The sequence below is a fragment of the Lonchura striata genome, chromosome 12 (genome assembly GCF_046129695.1).
Source record: "Lonchura striata isolate bLonStr1 chromosome 12, bLonStr1.mat, whole genome shotgun sequence".
Classification (NCBI taxonomy): Eukaryota; Metazoa; Chordata; class Aves; order Passeriformes; family Estrildidae; genus Lonchura; species Lonchura striata.
This window is the reverse complement of record NC_134614.1, coordinates 1,494,707-1,516,839: the sequence shown is the minus strand read 5'-3', so window position 1 is coordinate 1,516,839 and position 22,133 is coordinate 1,494,707. Positions and strand designations below refer to the sequence as shown.

Below are 22,133 nucleotides of genomic sequence, written 5' to 3'. Positions count from 1 at the left end.
ACTGTATTTGGCTGGGTAACCTGCGTGTGTCTCTATGTGCACAGGAGGCCTCAGTGGAAAGAGTTCAGGCCTGGGCTGTATTTCTTTTCTTTTGAGTAGGTTTCATTTATTCCCTTTGCTCCTTTGTGGCCCCCCACCCTTGCCTGGGTGATATGAATTAGGAACAGTTATACAAGAGCTGTGCAAGCTGATAACTCACGAGGAAGACAACAGCTGCAAACCTCATAAAGAATTATAGCTGGCTTGGGGCATCTGTTCTGTATGTGTGAAACTCAGATTATTGGTGTGTTCCCCAGGATGGAAATGACCTTGCTGTGACCTGCCTGAGCAAGGCCTGCTCTGCTCAGCTCAGCTTTACTTGCTCCTGCCTCAATAAAATCTGACCTCTCTGCACTCTGCTCAAGATCAAATGAGTGGTTGTAAAGAACAAGCAATGTTCCTCTGTGTGTTTGCTGGAAATTCGAGTGGGTCTATTCCAGAAAGAAGCATCAGGTTTATTTGGACTGGAATGTATATAACAGAGTTGTATGTACATATGTATGTACATAACAGAGTTGGAATAGCAGGACACTGGTGAGAGGGATGTTTTTACCTCGTATTTTAAATTGTTCTCTTTCTGGAGCAGGGAGGAAGTGGTTTACAATCTCTTTGTGTGCAAATACATGTCTGGGTCACTGCAGGTGCTGGCCAGCCTGTGCCAGCATTCCTGTGTGAGCCTGGTGCAGGGAAAGGCATTGGATGGCTCAGCCTGGGCCTCGCTCCTTCTCCTCACACTGGGGAACCAGAGCTGGGGAGAGAGCTCTTAAAGGGCCCAAATTTTTACATTTCTTCCAAAATAACCCAAACAGACTTTCATTCTCTGTTATTTCTCTGTACCAGTTATTCAGTTATTTATATCAATTATATCCGATTCAGGACAGAAATAAATTCCAGACATTTTATAGTAAAAAGCTGTAATAAGGGCCATTCTGCACTATCTCTTCAACTTCAGTGCATGAGAGCTTCTTGTGCAAAGGTCCCAGTGCCCCTGTCAGCTGAAGGCATCTTGTAGAGTGAGGGCAGGGCTGAGCCCTCTCCACCCCTGTTCCCTTGTGCAGCCCCTGGCACACAAACACGTTTGGCAGACCCTGGCCATGGTGGCGCACACACATTGTCCTTCTGTGTTCCTCTGTGTCTTTCTGCAGACCTGCCTCAGACCTAGGGAGATGGTTTCCCATTACTTTGCCTTTTTTTGCTTTTGTCTTCCCATTGTTCCCACCCATGCCAGGGGGAAGAGAAAGTTCTAGCTGTGGAGAATTAGGATTGTGGAGTAAAAATAGATTTTGAGGTAAAATAAAAAGTGTCTTCACACATCCAGTGTTCTCTGCATTACAGAGACGTTCATTTTGAAGTGGCTACTGAAAAGCAGGATTTAATTATATCTGGTTTCAATGATGTGAAGCTGGAGTCACAAACTCGAACCTTTTGTCTTCTAAAGCACAGTTCTTTCTCTTGCACATTCTCTTCCCATAAGCTGAGGCTCCTGTTAGTTTGGAGTTAAAAATGACAACATCTGCAGTGAATTTTCCCTTTTTAGCAGGGGCTGGAGAGGAAGAGGATGCCATTGTGATGTCTGCCCTGCACGCAGGGGTGGGACAAGAGCCTTTGTACATCAGTGAGTTCTTGTGTGGCAGCCAAGGATTGTGTTCAGTGCATAAATGCACAGCAGGATGTTTGGAACATGGGATGGTGCAATGGTGATGGGATGGAGGCTGAGCTGGTGATGCCAGGCTAGGCTGCAGCAGAAGGGACTCTGATCTCACTGCCCCATGCCATACAAACCCCGGGCTCACTCTGTGTGAAGAACTGGTCTCGCGTGAGATGCCTTGTGCCTACACATGACCCAGGGTCAGGTTAGTGAGAAAGGAAATTAAATTAGTTCTGTGCAGGGTTCATGAGATTTGGTTCATTGCTAATAGTCTGTAATTCAAGCATTCAACCTCCTGAGGAAATACAGAGTTTCTGAAGAGAAACTCTGATTATAGAAAGGGCCATCTGAAGGAGTCAGAGTTTTTCCCAATATAACAAGTGTGGAATGCTGTCCTTTCTGGGGAAGGGTAGAGGGGGAAGATGTAAAATATAATTTTATTCAGGAATAATAGTCCATTGTGCAGAGCACTAAACTCTCCTCTGTGCCACTAGAAACTAGAAAGGGGTTGTGAAACTCCTTTCACAATATTAGCAACACCAGTTGATCCAATGTAAGGAAAATGCATCCAAAAAGGAGACATGAATCCCCTGGGGGAATGGGAGGGAGGAGATGCCTTTCTCTCTGTCAAGGAGGGCCCCTGATGGCAGCACAGACTCCACCGGCTCTGCTCCAGGGCGGGAATTTGGCTCACTCTGATTGCAGTTACTGGTTGCAGCCAGATGCACCATAGAAGGGGAGAGATCCTCCCCAGAACTCATAGCCAGGAGGAAAATGTATGTGGAATACTTTCAATATGGGAAAAAAGCTGATAATCTTTGATGAAGGACACTTGAGGTGGAACACTGCCAATGCTGGAGTCTGAGTAAACCATGGAACATGGAGGCTGAAAACTTCCCACTGGTGTTGGTTCCCTTCTCCCAAGGATTTCCCACAGCAGACACCAGAGATGGTGCTGGTGGCTGAGGGCTGAGGCTGAGTTTGTTCTCAGGTGCCACAAACCTGCAGCTGTGCTGGGTTGTGCTGGGTGCTACCAACACCTCCTGCTAACCCCGGTAGCTCTACAGACAAACAACAAAAACCCCAAACTCAATCACCTTGAAAATAATGCTTGCAGAGGTAAAGACTTAATATTCTCGAGAAAGAGTTTTCCCCAGGTTCCCAACAGCTGTTGATGCAGAGCTCCATTGAAGTGGATGGGCTGGGTGAAGGCACAGCTTTAATCATAACTTAATTTTCCCCTGGGGACAGGAACAGACACACAAATGACATGTGCTGCTATCGTTGCCTGAATCACATCTGGAAGATGCTGACATAAATAATGATGAAGGCCATTTAAAAATGTGATTACTCCATGTAAGTACCTGGATTTTCTTTCAAAAACATATGTTTGCACTAGTAAATGAAGTGCTCAGAAGAGGGTGAAGGCCAGACCTCCAGTGTGGAAGGACACCAAAGCCAACAAGCAGAGTTAGAGTTGCCAGAGTGCAATGTGAAGCTCCCTAGCCTTCAGTCAGCCTTGACCCCTGCATGGAGGGGGTGTTGGAGCAGTTTGGGTGTTATTGGTTAGACTTTCTGAGGTTTTCCTTGTGTTTTTACTGATTTAGGTGGAGAGGGAGGCTGTGGCTGTTCACAGCTCTGCCACGGGGGTGTTGCGCAGATCATCTGCACCTCACCTGGGTAGTCCAAGTCCCTTGGCAAGTGGCGTACAGTTCTCTTTCACATGAAGTGTGACTTTCTCAGGACTCTGAAAGCTCTCACCAGCCTCACTTCCCAGCCTCCCCATCCTTGGAAATCCAGGAATTCACAGTTTATTTGGTAACTTTGGTTCCTTTCACCCCCAACAATCTCCATCTCTTTCTCTCAGCAATTCCACTTGCAGCCTGTCCTTTCTGCAGCTGTCTCCTGTGTGTTCTCTTGCTTCTACCCCACTGCCAGGAGATCTTTGTTTCATCACTTCTCTCCCCTTTAAAAGCACACAGGTCAGAAAGAGAGACATCCACCCTTTTTTCTTGATGCCTGAGAGCCTGCACCAGCATGACAAGCTCACTGCCCTGCTGAGCCTCTGAGCTGCCAGGCCAGATCCTGAGAAATAATATTATTCTAAACTACACCATGGCTTTAAACTGCAGTGTTGCAGGTTTGGAAGGCAGCTGCTCTGTATCTTCGTGACCTCAGGGTGTGTTGTTGAATGAGTGCCCTGGGAAATCACTAAAAATGATGATTTATATTTCCCCAAATTCCACTCTTTGTTTTTATTTTTTTAAGGCATTATGTTTTGTTCTTTCTTTGAATGTTTTTGTAGAAATGTAGAGCTTAATGTTAAATATTTGCTCCCATGTGTTCGTTTTTGAGAGGATATTGGGATTTTCAGTTGATGTCCTTCAGCATCATCTCCCTCCCAGGGAACTGTGTGGGGCAGGGTGGGGGCACTGCTCTGGTGGTGTCTGGCCCAGCCCACAGCTGGTGCTGAAGTGGTTCAGTCAGTTTTGGGCCCATTGTTACTGCAGACCTGCCTGGGTTTATTCTGGTGTGTTTGGTGGTGCTATAGCTGACTGGAACAGTGGCCATGGAGGTGTTCATGGAAATACACAAAAAATAGAGAAATGGCAGAGGGATTTCTTCTCTCTCATAGCAGACTTTGAAGAATAGGCTACAAGACCAGTTGTTACCTGCACACACCATTTCCCCAAACCTGTCAGTGACGTATTTATCCCTCCCCCCATGACAATAACTCAATTATTTTGTAGGTTGTTGTACTCCCCTGCACAGGCAGGACAAGCAATTTTCAAATGCACATCCCAGTGTTTCATCGTCTCTGTTGTACATTGCAGTCATCTCTTTACAATCAATAATACAGAGATTTGCCGGCTGGTTTTCTTTCAATGCTGCTCTAATTAGTTAATAAAATAATAGTCTCTCCCCTACCTCCTCCTACTTGTTTCCCCCTCATTTCTCATCTTAGCCACTGAAAAAATATTTCCTCTGTTCTCACTAAAGGAATGCATTTACACTTGCCACAGCAGTTCAAAGATACCAAGAATATATTTTCCTTATGCTGATAATTGCTTTTCTTGGTCATTAGTTGATCAAAGTGGAGGAAATAGAGTGGGAGCAGTCAGACTAAATAATAGATTTGGAGTAGAACTGGGACTGGAGCTTTCTTGGGGTTTTTCTTTTCTTTCAAAGTGCTGAGTTACTCAGTCTGTGCACAGGGGTGCCTCCCTGGTAGGTGTGGAGTAACTGTGGAGTTACTGGTGTGGTTCCTCCATGGTGAAAATCAGGCACCAGCTGCTCCACATTGTTTCTCCAGACTCTGAAGGAGCTCATAGCTCCAACACAGGTTTATCTCACAAGCAAACTGAGGAAAGCTTTTTTTTTTTCCACCGGTCCAGCAAAATATGCAGGTGGTAAGGAAAAAAAAAAAAAAAAAAAAAAAAGGAAACCTGGAGATATGATGTATGATGCTTGGGTTTTTTGCTTGATATTTTGTTTGGAATTTTTTTAGAAAGGTAAAAGTTAAGATCATTCTTCCATGCTTTCTGGCACTGTTCTTGTTTGGAAAACTTGTGTGGAACATGAAACTGAAACTTCAGATTAGCATAAACATTTTAAGGTCTTTCATCAAGTCTGTTGCACTTACTGTCAATGTACTTCATCATTGTGGCTCTTTAATGAGATTTGGCTGGTGCTGGCGAGACAGACAGTCAGAAGTTCACTTTTGCTTCATTTGGTTTTTTGTGGGTGTTTTTCCCCTGCCTGTGTACGACCCAGTGAGCTTTAGTGGATTTGCTTGGAGACAAACCAGTTTCTAGATTTTTCCTTATTTGGAACAAGTGGCCTTATCAGTGTTGCCAAGAATATCCCAGGCTGAGTGGCAAAGGGCCAGGAGCTCACCACAATCGCTTGGAGGGCTGGAATTCCCAGGGAAAACTGGGGCTGACATAATCAGTGCCACAGGAGGGAAGGTGTTGGATAGGCTGTGTGTCATCCCATGAACACCATTTTCACAGAAACATTGGTGTCTTTGGTAAAATTCCCTTTGTAACTGGGTGCTGAGGTCAAAGATAACTTATTTTAAACTAATCTTTGGGTTTTTCACAGTAGAAGTCTCATTGCTTACTCAGTGGCATTTCATCATTTCAAGATCCATAATACATGTAAATACTCTGACAAATATGGGAGGTGGATGCTGTAATTTGCTTTTTATTCCTCAGAATAATTTCCTGGAATATATTGGATAAGGATTTTTATGAGCTTCCTGGGGAAATTGCTGCTGTTCTGCATTCTTGTAATGAAGGATGATCTTGGAAACAACAAACAACTCCTTGACTTGGAACAAAAGGGGAAAAATATCTGAAATTGTTAATATGTATTTATTGGAAGAGAAGGTGGCATTAAATAGTCTTAATGATTCAAGATAGCTCAGTGTTTTACTTTGGGTATGGAGGAAGTTTGCTTTGAAGACCTGGCTCAATTTCAGTTGGGTTTAGTATGTGTGATCTGCTTTTGCATGTATGAACAATTTTCCCTATGGATATCCTGGGAAAGCACAGAGAAAAATCACATCTGATCTTACTTCTGACATCAACAAACTTATAACAGAGATGAAAGTAATGGAGTATTTCTACTTGAAAAAGGGGAAAAGCAGAAACACCTGGGAACAGGTTAGGTGACCTTGGAACAGATTAGATGACCTTAGTGTGTGGAAGGATGGCGGGGGTGCAAAAATTGTTCCCTGGGATTGTTCGCCTGATCATTATTAGTTTGCCAGAGAGGACCACCATAAGTGTAGGAACCACACAAAAAGGGAAACAAAGTCAGGGGAAGGGGAAAATGGAGGGGAGGGTCACCAGTGGAAAAATTAAGACTTTCTTTTAAATGCAGTTGGTAGAAGCAACAACTGAATGAGCTGCAGCGATCCCAGCCCTGCTAATTCTGGCAGGCATAATAAATGTTTAAATGTTTGAAACTGGCTGTAACAGCGCAAAATTTTATGGACTCTTCACCAATAAAGATCATCATGTACTTTTAATTAGTACCCATCAGGGAAGCAGCGCACCTTCAGGCATTTCCACGCCCTCTGCCATGCCCACGTTTCCCAGACACAGAGAGGAGCAATGCACACCCACAACAGGGCTGAGCACCCCCCACGCACACGAGCCCCATGCGGGACACCCTGACAGACCTGGCCTCGGAGACCTCCCTGGGAAGGGTTGAAAAGCTCCATTTTAGGATCTCCCTGCCAGGAATCACATCCCATTATCCTTAAGTGCTGTGGGCCAGGGGATGCAGCTCAGCTCTGGGCTCTTGGTGAGATGAGTCTGGACTCACGTGAAGTCATGGCAGTGTGGCATGAGAGCAGCTTAAAAATGGAGCCGAGCAGAACTCACCCTGGCTGGAGGCTGGCAGGAACAGAAGGGAGGGTTATTTTTGAGTTTCTGCGTGCAGGGCTCTGATGGGGGAACAGGCTGGCTCTGGTGGTGTAGAACAGGCTGACATAATGCTGAAGGAAGGAGCCAGCAGAGTGGGTGGATCATGCTGGTGCTGCATGCGTGAGCATGGCTGGCACATGGCTTTGAGCGCACATGGACAAGGGGACAAAGGCTGGCAGGAGGTTTGGTGTCTCTCCTGGGAGTGCAGGTGTTTGTCTGGGACCTGTTCCCTGTGTTTGGGTGGTGGCCATGCTGGCACAGAGGCCAGCCCAGAACTGGAAACTGATCCCCGTTCCTCCTTTCCATGGATGCTGAGGTCTTCAGGCACCACCTGAGCAGTGTGTAAATGAATTTCTGGGTATATAAATTGTACCTCTGCCCACTGTAAGGCCACCTCACCCTGGCAGAAAGCTGCAGAGTGGTTTGTGTATAAAAGTGTACAAAAGGTGCCTTGTTGGCTGTCGCACTGGGGAGAGACGGAGACACGGCATAGCACCCGTGGTTCGTGCAGCAAAGACTTTATTGGTTCATACAGCTCTTATATGCCCTATTCAAAACACTCCACATTCAAACCCGATTGGCTCTGACTGGTCACCACCCGGCTCACTGACCAACAGCTGCCTGCTTGTGTTCTTGTCAGGGCTTGGCTCGCCATAGCCAAGCTCCTCCTCCTTTTATGGTGCATACAGTGCAGCTGTATGCTGTCATAGCTCCCCCTTTTCTCTTTTTAAATATAAAAGCCATGTTTGTTATTGTTCTGTGGGGCCCCTTTGCGGAAAGGACAAGAAACATGGTACAAGGAGAATTAAATTCTTCACTAAACTGACAAACCTAATCTTTCTCTCTTTCTATTGGTGCGTACCATCAATTTTTTACTATCATGTCCGGGAGCTATCAAAGGTTCAATGTTTCTGGGTGGCATGCTGCAGGCTAGTTACGTAAAATTCACAACTTACAACTTGAATATTGTAAACAAACCAACATAAAAACTATCAGAGATAACATTTAAAACTGTCAGAGGGAGCATTTCCTTTTGCTTGTAATGTCCTTAAAATGGCTGAATCTTGAGGTCCAGGTGAATTGTCATTCCAAAGGTCTGGGATTTCCATCCAGCTGGTGCAGAGGGTTGTCAACCCATCGGTTGTCACCCAGTACCTTCGGTTTAGGTAACTGGACATCATTAGAGGACTGTAATGACAAAGAATGATTTAAGATGACAGGGTTTATTTAAATGAGACTTTCAATTTCTCTCAGACATCTTACTTCTTTTTTGGCTCCGCCTTCTTTGCTTTGGCCATTTTGGGTTTGAATGTGTTAGGCTTGGCTGCTTTGGGCTTCACCTCCTTCACCTTTGCTGGGCTCTTCACTGCCTTCTTGGGGCCTGCTTCTGCGGCTCTCTTGGCACTCTTGGCCGCTTTCTTGGCTGCCAAATTCTTTGCCTTCTTGGGGCTCTCCTTCACTGCTGCTGCTTTCTTGGGATTCTTGGCCATGCCAGCAGGCCTCTAGGCCGCTGGCTTCTTGGTCATGGCAGCTGGTTTTCCTTCATTGCCTTTTCTTCTGTCTCACCTGGCTTCTTGTTCAGCTTGAAAGAGCCAGAGGCCCCAAGGCCTTTGGGCTGCACCAGGGTGCCATTGCTCACGAGGCTCTTGAGCCCCAGCTTGCTGCAGCTCTTGTTCTTCTCCACGTCGTAGCGGCCAGCACCGTCCTGAGCACGGTGAGGGAGAGCCCTGTGTGCTCCGTGGAGGCGGGCACGGCCTCGCTGATCAGCTCGGTGACGCTGGGCCCCGCGGGCTCCTCACCGCCTTCTTCGGCTTCTCGCTGGCGGCCCTGGTCCGCGAGCAGAGGCAGCGGCAGTGGGCGTCCAGCACCGTGCCGGCCTCTGTCCCTGACCCAGGGACACCAGCTGCCTGCCTCCGTTCCTGACAGGGACTGGCTCCAAAGGCTCCCAGTCCTCCCTTCTGCCTGCAGTAAAACCATGCTGGGGATTCCCCAGGAGGGCTGGTTTGGCTTTGGCCCTTCCTGGGACTGCTCTGTCCAAAGGACAGTGGGATGGGCACCTCCTTGGAAAGGAGCAAGGTTTAATTCCATGCTCTGGTAGGGATGTGGTGTGACTGGGCAAATCAGCTAAACTCTACCTTTCTTCCCTCTCAAAAATGGGGAATATGCCATTTCTTATACATACTGCATAAACACAAAAGCCTGATTGGCTTTTTTGTACAGTTCTGATAAAAATAAATGCTACCTAAGCATCTACAATATGAGTTTAGGGTATTTCCTGTTTGCTTTAGTTTTTTCTAATTATTTTTAGGAAGAACTAAAACTAATTTTGCTAGACCCATAAACTCTTTTTTTGTTAACTCCTTTTTCTTCCCAGTAAAAGATTTTTCTTAAGGATTATAGACTAATTTTACTGTACACATATTGCACTGAAACAACTGGTAACTTTTCCCTGTGCCTACTCAGAGAGCTGACTCCTATAAATAGTATTTCACATGTAGGCATAAAATACCCATGCTCTGTGGTCTGTGCCAACAGTTTGAGGTATGGAAATGAGGTTAATATTAATTTAAAATATCTATTTTATTTGGAGACCCTTCTCTGCCTGTTCCCACATTGCTGTGGGAGAGGTGGGAAGCAGTAATGGACAGCAGCTTCATCCCTGGGAGCAGATGGAAGGTGCAAAGCAGACGTCTTCAAGAAGAGCTGACATTTTAAGCACTATCGAGTCTGCAGGGAGAGATAATATCGTTCCTGAGACATAATGATATTCTTGGAAGAGCAGACAGGCTTTACAGCATGCCAGTTGAAAAAGCATTTTGAGCCCAAATGCTTATTTCTTTTTATCATTCTATCCCTATGTGCAATAAAGATGCTATCTCCTCCCTCAAACTTTGTCTTGCTTGTATCCCAAGACCTTAATGTACAAAATTATATCAAATTTGACTTTCCGGCTTCCTTTCCCATCCTTGATATTGATGTCTGCATCTTCCCACCTTCAAGGCAATGCTGCATGTCCTGGCCATGTGACACAGCATAAGGAGAGCAAGGGTTTACTCTTTATTTGCTGTCTTCATTGCTTTTACTAATGAATGTTTATTTATCCATCAAGTCAGAATAAGCAGTCATTTGCACTGGATCCTGATTTCAATTATGGATATATTAAGTATTTGAGTAATAATGTCATTGTTTGTTATTAGGTTTTAAGTAACAGACATGAGTAAATAATAAGACAATATGAATATAAATCTACTTAATTATCTGAGCCTTAAATGCCAGACAATAATACCTAATCTAAAAAAAGAAACCCATGTGAATTACTAGCATCAGAGAGTTTTCAGAGAGAATCTGGCTCTTATTAGATTTAAGTGGGTCAAATCCTGCAGCTCCTTCAGTGCAGGGGACAGGTTTGTTCAAGGATTTTAATGGATTACACCATGATAAATGATGACAGAGGGGGTGATAAATGCAATGTGTTGCTCATTAGGACAGGCAGAGATGGGCTGGTAAATGATGGGTACAGATCTAATGATTTATTTGCAGAAGTACTGAGAAATATTCAAGCCCTACCTTAAGCTGTAAATTGGGATGATACTAAATGAGTTTGTACAAAACTTGAGTCTCAGGGAGTTAAATCTTACCTTATTTGTCTTCTATATAAGCAGAAGTAATAGTAATAAGGAATAAAAATGTATATCCTAACAGATTGATTGAAATTACAACTTTAGGGATTTTCTTCATCAAAAAGTGGCAGGAAGTATTTAGTGCTGGCTGGGTGTTTTCCATTAACTTGTGAAGAGCTCATCTTTGGGTGAAGCATTAAAAGGGAGTAAAGTGGAAAATTGACAAAAGCCTTCAATGTTTCTTGGGTTTCAGCACTTTGAGCTGATCCTGTGGCACCTCTGGGCTCAGCTCATTGTGCTGTGCAGCTCAGATGAGCTTCCCTGGATCACCAGGACCCCAGGACACCATCACTGCTCAGGAGATTCCTCCCTCCCTGTTTGAAATGGGAGGAATAACAATCGATTAAAACATTGCCTATGCTTCTGCAGCAGCACAGGGAAAGAAGAACTAACTTAGGAAGCTTTGTGTGAGTTCTTGGAGGGGTGATGGTGCAGCAGTGTGTTCTCAGTCTTTTCCAAGACAAAACTGGATTTAGTAACTGGGAAGGAACAAACAGCAGCCACAGCTGGGAGAGAGATGGGGTGGGATGAGAGGGAAGGAAGGAGCAGGGAACAGACCAACCTGCCCAAGGAAAGGAGCCTTCAAGGGCAAAGATGATAGTCAAGGTCAAGCTGTCAGGGACAACCACAACCTGTTATATAAAACTGATGGCAGCTGCTCCAGGGCTTTGAGCATGCCAGTGCTCCTCAATTTATTTTACATTCCTCAGGGGCAGTGAAACGTGTGCTCTCTACCCCTCAGATGTGTGAAGGGAAATGAATTTCTGCTCCCTGCAGTGGGACTCTGGAGGGCTCTGACTGAGACAGAGGAGGGGAATGGGCCTCAGGACAGTTTTAGAGATGTGAGGACAGGGGTGGGAGCTCTGCTGCATGGCTGAATGGGGGGTCGCACCACATATGGCCGAGAGGGAACTGGTTTGCAGTTCTCTCACTGCCTTGCCAAGAGTCACATCTTTGGAGTCTCTCGGGAAAGGACTGCAAACCTCAGTGCAATGTTGAAGCTGCAGCTTTGCTGTTTCAATCTGCATGAGTTTCAGAAGCAAGCAAGTATTTTGGTATTGAATTAATTAGCAGTTCTCTTACCACAGCACTTTCACAGGAACTTCATCCCACACCTGCACCCCTTCACCTTTTCTGGCTGCAGCCCCAACCAGTTTCTCAGCCAGGCTCAGGGGGTGCCAGCACTATTTGCCCTGAGCCCAAGTCCTGCCTGCTGTGATCCTCTTCCTTTGCAGAGCTATCCCCACAGTGGCCTTGCTTAATGCCCTCACTGCAGAGCCTGGTGCTCAATCAGCCTCTGCAAAGCTGCTGGGGCTGCTCTGGCCCTGGGGACAGGCTGGGTCTGTGTCCGTGGGCAGCTGGGGGTGCTCAGTGGGACAAGAAGAACATCACAGCACCCCTTCCCCGCTTGGTTTTAGTGTTCCCTCTGGCTGTGCAAAGGTTTAGAGTTGTACAAGTGAAAATAGAGGAGAAGCTGATGGCCACTGCCTCCAGTTATGAATTAATGTACCAGATGTAGCCTGGCTGCCAAAGAAGGTGTGAGGACTGCTGAGGTGAGCACAGTGCTGAGCCTGTGCTGGTCTGTGAAATGGGCAGGCAAAAACTGCAGGATGCACAAGGGGAATCAAACACCTTCCCAACACATTGGGCAGTGCAGGTCACCAGTTTTCCCTAGAGCCACCAGGTTGAGCACCTCTGCTCTGGAGCCAGGCTGGGAGAGCTGGAGAAGAGAAGGCTCCAAGGAGAGTTCAGAACCCCTTCCAGGGCCTAAAGGGGCCCCAGGAGAGCTGGAGGGGGACTGGGGACAAGGGATGGAGGGGCAGGACAAGGTAGAATGGCCTCAACCTGAAGGAGAGTAGATTTAGATTAGAATTTAGGAAGAAATTTTTCCCTGCGGGAAGAACTAGACTACAGTAAAAATGCAGCAAATCCTGGATCCAGGGAAGAAATGGTGATGTCTGGCTCCAGATCAGAAGGCTGAAGGATAGCTTTATTAAAACTATACTATATTACATTAATATACTATTTAAAGAGATACTATACTGTTTTACATACCGACTTCTTACTTACCTAACTCAAACTCGTGACTCTCTGCTGAGAGCCCGAGCCACAGCTGGGTCCCATTGGTCACTGAACCCAAACACCCTTCAGCAGAATCCAACCCAGCCATCACTGCACATAAACAATCCCCACACCACGTTCCACATGGGGAAAATTAAAGAGCAGAGATAAAGATTGTATTCTCTTCTTCTCTCTGTGCTTCTCTTGAGAGACAGAATTGTGTCTCTCTGTCCAGAGAATGTGAATGTCCCACTACCCTAAGAGTGGCAGGCCCTGGCACAGGGTGCCCAGAGCAGCTGTGGCTGCCCCCGGATCCCTGGAAGTGTCCAAGGCCAGGTTGGACACTTGGAGCAGCCTGGGACAGTGGAAGGTGTCCCTGCCCATGGGGATGGGACTGGATGGGCTTTAAGGTCCTTCCAAGTAAACCAGTCTGGGATTCTGTGGTGATTTAACTCTAGTTACTGATAGCCTCTCATTTTTGTATGTTCCCTCCATTCCTACAGTTCTGCCCTCTGGACTTTTGTCCCTTCCCTGTGCCCATGTCAGGGCTAAGAGGCAGGGAGCAGAGGGGCTGTGAGGCTCAGCCTGCAGCCAGACCATCTTGCTCTTCTCAGATAACATTGTGCCCAAGGAAAACAACATCTAAGGGTTATAGATAGGCCAGATTGACAACAGCATTAAAGCCTGAATCCTTGCAAGAAGTGTTCCTCAGCTTCAGAGGATGAAGGTCTGTTTTTAAAGAGAAGCATCAGCTGATCTAAACTACAGATTTATTCACAGCACTACACTGCATTCATCAGCACAGTCAGAAAGATGCTGGGTACCACTGTCTCACACAGGAAAAAAGGTACAGCCAGCATCACACCTCACACCTTCAGGGTTTCTTTTGGAGCTAAGCAAACTTCCAGCAATTTTCCAGCCAGGGATTCATTTCTGTTGTGCTCTTTCTTTCCAGACACAATACAGGTACTCCTGGGGCTGTCAGGCTGGGGCTGGGCTGTGCACCCCTTTGGGAGCAGCAGTATTACAGGAGGATCTCTCATGTGTAACACTTGATGCCCCCTTGAGAAGTGTGATCCAAACAAGAAAACAACTTGCTGGAAGTCATCCATCCAAACTGGTGTTCTAAAACTCATTTATTTGTGTGAGTGATCTAATGAAAGTCAAACAAAATTCAGAATAAGATTTCTTCTACCAGAGGGACTTTTTTCACACCTTTGAGAACTGTGCAGGGGTAGGAGAGGAAGGGAACATGCTGCACAGAGTAATGACAATTGTGATGAACATATTTCAACTACCTGAAATATACAACTTACTGTAAAAGGAATAAACAGCCAATCTGAGGAACTATTATTTTTTTAACATGCTCCAGAGTGATTATTTGTGAAAGATCTGCTTGTTGTGTTCCACTTCCATAAAACAAGTATGTATGCAGGTTTCTGAGCATCATGTCCTCCAATTCCAGCACAGGAGTTTGTGCTGAGGGAGTGTTTTTTGGTTTGGGAAGGGATGAGTAGGATGCGGGTTATTTTTAGGGTTTTTGTTCATTTTTTCTGAATAGGGAAATGGAATAGTATTGAAGAAAATGGAATTTTAAAAAAAGGAAACTGGAATGGCATTGAAAGCAGGAGTGCACCCTTTCCCTTCCACAGCAGCAGGGAAGCCAGCAGACACCCTATTACCACAATACACTTACTCAGAGCAGTAAGCTGTGCTTATCTGAATTTCTTCATGGAGAACATGGTCAAGCATGGGACCAAGCTGCCAGGGCAGTGGGAGAGTCCCCACCCCTGGAAGTGTCCCAAATCACGTGTGAATGTGGTACTTGGGGATCTGGTTCAGTGGTGAACAGGGTGGTGGTGCTGGGCTGATGGTTGGATTTAATGATCTTGAAAGTCCTTTCTGACCTTGACAATTCTGTGGTTCCGTGCTTGGCTGGGGGATAATTCAGACAGGCTGTCCTATAAAATTATTATGTACAAGTAGAAAGAGACTTTTACTTCTCTGTTTCTACTAATTTGAGCAGCCAGCTTGAATTATTTTCTCTCTCTAATATTTTCTTCTAATTGCCTTCATATTCACATTTAAATTAAAGCAGAAGATAACTGGCCAGAAGTTCTCACCTTTAGCCTGCAGATGCTGTTGCTATCAGCTCTGGTGTGCCATGCAGCTGCAGTGCTGCTGCAATGAAGGAGCTGCTGGTAGAAAGGTTGAATGGAGCTTTGGTGATACACGGCTCATAAATCTGAGGAAGTCAGAGTTCTGATTTACTCTTTAATTAAAGTATGTATCATACATATATTAAAATTCAAATGCTTATCTCATATAAAGGTCAATGGAATGCAGAAGCTGCTCTCTTCCTACATTTTTAATTTCCACATTTTGGTTCAGTCAAATGTGCACACAGAGTGATCAGGAAACTTAATCCAACAGTTTGTAAGGAAAGATACAGTGATGTGTCTTAATCTAAATTCAAATTACTTTCTTCTGGGGAAAAAGTCATAGCTATCAAAACCATTGCTGTACTAACTGTATATTTATCACTTTTGTTACATAATCTCTGGGGAAATTAGATTATAAAACCTGTTTCTGATTCTTAAGGCTTATACATGAAACAAACAAACAAAAAAAAAGCCTTGATTCATAACCTATTAGACTTCATTAAAAAATATGGAGCCTGGAGATTTATGAATAGCAGTGACATTGACATAGCTTCATTTGCAAAGAAATTAAATCCATAGCTCTGCATTAATCTGTAAATGTTTATGAATGAGAACTTATTTATAATTGTTGTGAAAAAAATATTTGTAGGATTTACAAGTGAGATATGATTTATCTTGGGGAATTTATCATTTCAATTATATACAATTAATACCAGTCATAATTTAAGACTTCTGGTTGATGAAAGGCTGTGCACATTGACTAATTATCCTACTTTTCAGTTAGACATAAAGAATGTTGTGCTTTGAATAGTTTAAAGACTGCAGGTTTTCATCATGTAATAGGAAGCAATGGCACTGATCTGTTTTATATGATATAGATAATTCTTATCTTCTAATTAACTAAGCACAGAATTCAGCACTTCCAAGGGCAGACTGTCAGTGTGAGGACTAAAAGCTTTTGTAATGAATGTGAAAATACAGTTTTATGGTTGTAGGTGTTTATATTTACCTGGTCTCTCCTTCCTAGTCTGTACTAACATCAGTTTGCAGCTTTTTCCTGGGGCAGCTGCTTGGTCCTGTCCACTGCTGGGGGTCCGTGGTACAGGGAAGTTGTGTTTAGCAGGGACAGTGGCAACAACCATCCACACCTTCCTGTGTTCCACATTTCAGGCAGTTTCTTGCCCAAATTAAATCAAGTTAGATGCTATGGCACCAAAGGTTTTTTTTCCCTGCAACAGGAATGACCAAGGGAGACATTTTCTGTGCAAACCCCCTATAATAATGAAATCTTACATTCCTGAGACTGTAAGTGCCATAAGGATGCAGCTGCTGTCCTGGCTCTGTATTCCCTGGGAAACTGGTTACATTTGCAAATAAACTTGCTTTTATTTGTGCTTTGTATCTACCAAAGCACCAGTCCCAGGGAAGACTCCATAGCATCCATTCCAATGTCCTTGACCTTGTGTCTACCTAAATCCTGAGTCTGAAATGGGAGGAGGGATGTCTCCACAAGAATATTTTAGTAAGCACTGGGAAGACTGGGCAATGATATGAGAGAACAGGAGATTCTTTTGAATGCATGATATAGAAATGGGAATAATTATAATGGCTATGAATGCTTCCAGGCTGTTCTCCGGGCCCAGGAAATCCTCAGTACAAGAATTACCAGTCCAAGTTTTTGCAGCACGACAATGTCCCTCAGTTCTCTCAATGTCAAACCATTCAGTGCATTGCTAAAAATACTTTCCTTGTGCACAAAGCCAGCCTGGTGTGCTTTGAAGAGGAAAGCATCCAAACTGCCTGTGCTGATTGACTACTCAGAAAACCTTTCTGCAGAGAGCTGTGCAACTTTCTGAATGGGTTACTTGCGGCCAGGCTCACAGCCCTTTGTATTTTCCTCATGTATGAACAGACAGGAACTGGGGGTTTGTTGAATTTTAACTTGGAAATGTGGACACAGAAAATGGCAGCTCTTAATTTTGCTTTTAAAGTCTGTTTTGTTCAAGAATATAAAAAACTTAGGTTCATCTTGTCGGAGGACTAGAGCAACTTGTGTGTCCATAATCAAAGCTGCTCGCATGTGTTTGATTGGGACATTAGTACAAAAAAAAACCCCTGGCAAATAAATTTAGTCGATGTCAACGTTTGTACAGTATTTGATCTAAGGCTAACAAAGGTCTGAATGAAGCAGTGCTTGCCCTGGGGAGCTTCCATTTCCCCTTGCAGAGAAGATCCTGTGCTCTCTGGTGCAGCCACAGCATTTTAGAGCACCCAGAGTGGGGGTGACACTGGCTGAACACTTGGGACAGAGCTGGAGCACGCCTTAGGACAAGGGTCAGGAAGTGGAGGAGAAAGTAGAGCTGAGGAGGATGATGTGGGGAACCGAACAAGTGGCATTGCAGGTGACTGTGGTCTTAATTAGCTTTTTTTCTGTAGCCATCATCCTCCTGGGATGCTGTGGCAGCAAGCTGAGGAGGCTGATGGGATTTGGAATTATCCTGGATGGATGAGATCCTCCTGAAATTTGTGTTGAAGATTTTTCTATTTCTGGAAAGGCAAATAAGTATCTCAAAATGGCAAATATTTGAATGGGCCTTAATTTGACCATAATGTAAATTCTTTTTTTTTTCTTTTCTTTTTTTTTTTTTTTTTTTTGAAGTTAGGCCAAAGTTGGGATTGAGCAAGAGAGATCAAAGTAAACTGGAGCTAAATGCAGCTGAGGGAAATGTGAAACTAATTTACAAAACCCCAAGTCGCTTTATGATCTGAACAAGAGAGATCAGTGCTGGAAACTGTAACACAGTTCCTACATGGCAAAGCCAAGAGCACTGAGAGAAATGGTTCAGCAAATAACTTGCATATGAGCTGGTCCAGGCAGTAAATGGTTCATCTGATAATTGGCTGCTTTAAATGTGGGGCTGAGTCGGTCTTAGTGCTTTCACATTTGCCATCTCTATTTAGTGACACTTTCAAATTGCAGTTTGAAATTACTTTGTAATATTGTCTTCCTATGGAAAATTCTCTTCAGAGATTTGTGGTATTGTCATTATTCCTAAAGATAATTCTTATTTTCTAGCACCTTGGATGGGCCTGCTCCTATTGATTCAGTGTTGTGACTTGACATCTTGATGAAGTTTTCAGGCAAGAACCCATGGCTTCAGAAGTGTCCCAGGAAGAGCTGCTGGCAAGAGGGTGTCCTAAGGCTGAAGGCTGAAGACAAAAGCAAGGGCAGCCCACTTGTATCTTTTTTAAGATGCCACATCCTTGGAAGTGTCCAGGTTGGATAGGGCTTGGAGCCACCTGGGCTAGTGGAAGGTGTCCCTGGCCATGGCAGGGGTGGAACAGGAGGAGCTTTAGAGACCCTTCCAGCCCAAACCAGTCTGGGATTCTATGATCATGGCTTTCCTCAGTCCCTGGATCACACAACTACCATCAACCAAAATACTTGGAGCTGTACACACAGGGCAGTACAGGAATGTGAGAGCACCCTGTAATGCACAAGCTGGCCCCATATATGCCTTTCACAGCCTCCATACATGTTCTCTGTTCAAGGCAGGGCTTTGGAATATTCCTACCTTGGCAGACATGTTCCAGATGCTGCATTTTGGTGGATACTGGTGGCTGTCCTGCCATGGGCACTACTGCATCCTCCTGGGACCAGCACCCAACAGCCATTCTCTTCAAAATCCCCAGCCAGGTTCTCAGCCAAGCAAGGAAGATGCTGAACATGCTGAAACCCAGCTGTGTTACTAAAGAGTGTTATTTCTTCTTTGAAGGTCCTTTCAGAAAAGCTGATGAATTAAAATGCTTTTCAGACCACAGAAGGAGTTGAACTTCCATCTCGTGCCTCCCTCTCACAAAAGGAGCCGCAGTCATTACGGGAGAAGCCAACGCCTGTCTGCTCGTGATGGATGTGTGCGAGTGAGAAGTGAAAGTTCCTTTTATTCTCAACAGCCAAGTGCCACAGTCAGAGTTTCCACCTCTTAATCAATCAGTGTCAGCCAGTGTCACAGTCCCAAAGCAGCACAGTTAGCTCTGCACTACCCTATTATTCCCATCACTGCTCCTGCTGCTGCACGGGCTCTGCTTCACTATTCCTTCAGCAGCAGTGGCTGAAAACTGGGAAGGGAAGGGAAGGGAAGGGAAGGGAAGGGAAGGGAAGGGAAGGGAAGGGAAGGGAAGGGAAGGGAAGGGAAGGGAAGGGAAGGGAAGGGAAGGGAAGGGAAGGGAAGGGAAGGGAAGGGAAGGGAAGGGAAGGGAAGGGAAGGGAAGGGAAGGGAAGGGAAGGGAAGGGAAGGGAAGGGAAGGGAAGGGAAGGGAAGGGAAGGGAAGGGAAGGGAAGGGAAGGGAAGGGAAGGGGCTGAAATACAGTATTGTGGGTGAATCTCTCAGTCTGGTGTTGTTCCAGTGTCTATCACTGGAATTACCCAAGGAGGCCAGGATGGGAATGAGTGGCGGCTGCAGCACCACTCTGCTTCTGGAGCCCTGCTGGATTGTCAGACAGGGCTCGGGTTGTCTTTCAGCAGGGCTGATCAGCTCATGACCTTCAGCTCTATTGCAGTCTCTGATGTGAGGGCTGAAGTTTAAATCAAGCCAGACAGATTGCTTTTGTCATTTAACTTCATGCTGCATCGTCACTGCATTGCTCCCACCCCCTACCCTCATCTTTCTCATCTTGGACTGATTGCCCAAAGGAGTTAGGGAGAAGCATTATTTTTAAAACATGCTGCTTCTAGGAATAGGAAAGCAATACAGGGCTCTTTTAAGGGCTTGCTCATATGTGGTGTCTAGAATTTTTTCCTTTGAAGAATGTAAGTCTTAAAAAAACCACAGTTGCACTGAGAAAAAAACTAACAGTGGAAAAATAATTTTCTACCTGACAAAGCAGCATAGTTCTCTACTCTGAACAAAACCCTGAGGGATGCTGTGACAATCTGAGTCTGTTGGCTTCTAAACTAGAGTCTCTAGGAAAAGGTTAACCTGCAGTTTTTGTAAGGTTGCCTGGGAGGGTTTCCACTCTGAATAACCTTGTTTGGGTGGCACAGATACATGAGGCAGTGCGAAAGCCCTGCCTTCTTCCCTTCAGCCCCTACTCTCAGCATTGCTGCGATGGTCAGAGAGGGGTTTAAAGATGCTCTGAGCAGATTTCTGCCCCTCCTGCAGACCGTGACCACAGGCTGTGCCTGGAGACCCTCCTGGCTGAGCACCCCTGTCTCCTGTGTGTCCCTCCTGCACAGAAGAGGTGTGAGTGTGGTGCCTGCACAGCCCTGGGGAGGATGAGCTCCCCGGTGTACCCAGAGCGGCTGAAATCTGCTCAGCACGGACCAGCTGGATGCTGTTGCTTTAAATGCTTTTCATTTCTGTTCCTCTCCGCCCCCTCGGGAGCTCAGCACTGCCTAGGCTGCGGCTCTGCTCTGCGGTGGTCCGTGACCACCACCTAGTGCACAGCTCTGCTCCACTGCTGCAGGCACAGAGGTGCTTTGCTGTGGGGCTTTTCAAAATTGCCACCTTGGGAATTCCATCCCAGCCCCTCTCCACCCTCCCAGCCAGGAATTCCTAATGCCCAATATCCCATCCATCCCTGCCCTCTGGCAGTGGAAGCCATTCCCTGGGTCCTGTCCCTCCATCCCTTGTCCCCAGCCCCTCTCCAGCTCTCCTGGACCCCCTTTGGGTCCTGCAAAGAGCTCTGAGCTCTCCCTGGAGCTTCTCCTCTCCAGGGGAGCACCCCCAGCTCTCCCAGCCTGGCTCCAGAGCACAGGGGCTCCATCCCTGGGGTTAACTTAGCGACTCCCCCCAGAACTCACCCCAAGACACCCTTGTGTCCCTTGTGCTGTGGCCCAGAGCTGGATGCTGTCTTCCAGGAGAGGGAGGTGCTGCAGAGGGGTCAGCTGATACCTTGTGCAGGCTGCCCTAGAACAGAGCCTAGGCAGAGCTAAAAAATAAAGCAGGGATTTATTAAAGGATCTCCTCCATGGATCCACCCTGGGCAGCACCAGAGCCCAGCCAGGGCTGCACCCAAATGACCCAAAATGGTCCCAAAATGCACGAGCACTCCCAGGGGCTCTCCCTGGGATCAGTTCTGCTCCATTGGCACCTTGGAGTTCATTGTCCCATTCCAGCTTCAGCCCAGGCAGTTCCATCCTGCTTGTTTTTCTCTCTCCAGCCCACGGTGTTTGTGCTCCTGGGCTGAGGTTTGGATCATTTGTCCTTGGTGCCCAGCTGAAGCAGGAATTGTTTTGTCTCCCTGCTCTGTGCTGAGAGCTCAGCATCCCATAATGTGAAGCCCAGACCCACAGACTAAAGCAGCACAGAATCTGAAAAATATAAAAGCTAAACATGAGGCATCACAGTTACCTGACACAGGTTTGGATTGGGGTGGGTTGACTGCTGACATGCCTTCCTGGACAAAAGAAAAGTCAAACTGAACATGTGTGGTAAAGAGCAAGGATGGGTTTAAATCCATGCTCCTCTGAGACACGAAGCACACTTATTTTTCTGCACAGATCAGGAGGAATTTATGTTAAACTGCAGCCACCTAAATAATCTCATTGCTGAAAGATCTTACTGAGGGGAGTTTGGTTTCCTTTATCCTGAGCAGTGCAGAGCACAGCTCAGCACTCCCAGCTCTTTTTGAGGCATGTTAGTTGTGCCTTGGGATGTTGGCCAACCCATCTGATTAGTGAGTTACTTATTTATTCAACACTTATTTCTAAAAATCCCAGGCAGACTAAAATTTGGCAACACTAGGCTGCTGGAGTGAGTGATGCAGAGAATAATAAATGGAGCAAAATTAATCCAACTTCCTCTTGGAAATTTTGCAAATATGCATATTAAATCATGCTTGAATCACAATGAATATAAAAAGTAAATGTTCATCCAAATACAGTGCCCATTTACAACCCCTGTTCCCTGTAAATCTAGAGTTTACAAGGCATGTAAATCCTACACAGTCCCACCTCCACAGTAAATCAAAAGGAGGAGGATTTGTTTTGTGCCAGTAGCTACTTCATACTTCTCTGCAGGATGTTTTGCTAAAAGGAATCCTCCAGGAGAATCTGCAGGGATTTGGGCTGAAGAGCCTGCCCAAGAGAAAAAAAATCAAGAAAAT

General features: G+C 45.6%; 1 protein-coding gene across 1 annotated transcript; it reads right to left on the bottom strand.

Moving 5' to 3' along the window:
- Positions 1 to 8,381: 8,381 nt before the first annotated feature.
- LOC110479433 (histone H1.5-like) lies at positions 8,382 to 12,972 on the bottom strand. The gene is given in 5 exon segments (XM_077786206.1): positions 8,382 to 8,656; positions 8,659 to 8,826; positions 8,829 to 8,921; positions 8,924 to 9,007; positions 12,873 to 12,972. Coding segments are annotated over 5 exon segments (720 nt in total).
- Positions 12,973 to 22,133: the final 9,161 nt, after the last annotated feature.